The sequence below is a fragment of the Seriola lalandi genome, unplaced genomic scaffold, assembly GCF_002814215.2.
Source record: "Seriola lalandi dorsalis isolate HSWRI2012SDOR001 ecotype SW California unplaced genomic scaffold, Sedor1 jcf7180002054984, whole genome shotgun sequence".
NCBI classification, from domain to species: Eukaryota; Metazoa; Chordata; class Actinopteri; order Carangiformes; family Carangidae; genus Seriola; species Seriola lalandi.
Genome location: NW_019525533.1, coordinates 98,826 through 100,511, shown reverse-complemented (window position 1 = coordinate 100,511; position 1,686 = coordinate 98,826). Strand labels below are relative to the sequence as shown.

The 1,686-nt window shown below is 46.9% G+C and overlaps 1 protein-coding gene across 1 annotated transcript in view; it reads left to right on the top strand.

The window, feature by feature from the left end:
- LOC111647312 (uncharacterized) overlaps positions 1-1,686 on the top strand; it is a 72,467-nt gene that overhangs the window by 64,637 nt on the left and 6,144 nt on the right. The window contains exons 10-12 of the mRNA XM_087171301.1: positions 69-242; positions 460-633; positions 1,532-1,647. Coding sequence (XP_087027427.1) covers positions 69-242; positions 460-633; positions 1,532-1,647 — 464 coding nt within the window. The remainder of the gene's footprint in view (positions 1-68; positions 243-459; positions 634-1,531; positions 1,648-1,686) is intronic.

Sequence of the window (1,686 nt, the reverse complement as noted above, 5' to 3'; positions counted from 1 at the left end):
GGAGGGGGAGAAAGGGGGGGAGACCTTCACCTTTGTCTCTAAACTCTCATCTTTTATTCTTTATTCAGGTTGATCAGCTGCAGGTTGTCAGAGATCAGCTGTTCTTCTCTGGCCTCAGCTCTGAAGTCCAACCCCTCCCACCTGAGAGAACTGGACCTGAGCTACAACGACCTGAAGGATCCAGATGTGAAGCAACTGTGTGGTTTTCTGGAGAGTCCAGACTGTGGACTGGAGACTCTGAGGTCAGATTCCATGTTTTATTTCTGTGCTCAGATTAATCTGATGTTAAAGTTGTGTTGACTCTAACCTGCAGACAGGTTCATATTCATGAGCTAAAATCCTCTTCAGCTTTTTAACATTTACACTGTTAATGAAGCTCTCTGGATTAGAGGGGGGGGGGGCCCTTCACCTTCACCTTCACCTTTGTCTCTAAACTCTCATCTTTTATTCTTTATTCAGGTTGATCAGCTGCAGGTTGTCAGAGATCAGCTGTTCTTCTCTGGCCTCAGCTCTGAAGTCCAACCCCTCCCACCTGAGACACCTGGACCTGAGTGACACCAGGCTGCAGGATTCAGGAGTGAGGATCCTGTCTGCTGGACTGGAGAGTCCAAACTGTGGACTGGAGACTCTGAGGTCAGTTCACTGACTGGAGCTGTTGTGGGTTTGTAGATAATTCATCTCATTGACTGCAGTTCAGGATCAGACATAAAGACAGGAGCAGGGTTTATTTAGAGGCCGGCAGAAGTCGAGTCATGACGGGGAAATGTTTGACGGTTTTTCAGCTTCCTGCGGTTCATGTTGTCCATCAGTGAAGATGAAGTCAGGACTGATGAGGCTGGGGGGGGGGGTCTGCCTCGACCGGTTGGGTGGAGAGGAGAGAAACTGGGGAGAGAAAGAGAATGATGATGATGGTTGAGTATTAGTGGTAAATCTGGGCTCTAATAACAGTGATTCAGTCATGGAGGGACAGGAACTCACAGAGGACATTTAGTACTAAACAGGGACTCTGTGGACTGACTCTGGATCTGTGTGACTCAGACTCTGAAGCTTCATTCAGCTTCACATGAACTCATCACGTCATTGTGACAGTAGCTGTGTTAGGAAGAGACTTCACAGTCAGTGTGGAGCAGGAAGGATCACTGCCACAACACCTCGTCATCACAATGTGACATGTGACTGTTCAAGACACAAACATCAAACATGAACCTGCTGAGCCACCAACACAGGAAGAAGAAGGTCATGTGATACGTTAGATAATGAACTGATCTGAGTCCAACACGTCCGATCAGATATTGATTCTGTATTGACAGACTGTACTGAGGTCAGCAGCAGCTGATGAATGTGTGTTGACATGAACAGGTGTGTGAATGTTGTTCTGACATGTGGATGATGTGAGTAGATGTGACATGATGATGATCCACAACAACAGAAGGACAAAGTCACTCTGCTCCTTTAAGAGAGAAGATCATTGATTAGGACATATCTGATTGATTATCAATGATTTTATCTCCATCTTTTGTTCTTTATTCAGGTTGAGTGGCTGCAGGTTGTCAGAGATCAGCTGTTCTTCTCTGGCCTCAGCTCTGAAGTCCAACCCCTCCCACCTGAGAGACCTGGACCTGAGTGACAACTTCCTGCAGGATCCAGGTGTGAAGCAGCTGTGTGGTTTTCTGGAGAGTCCAGACT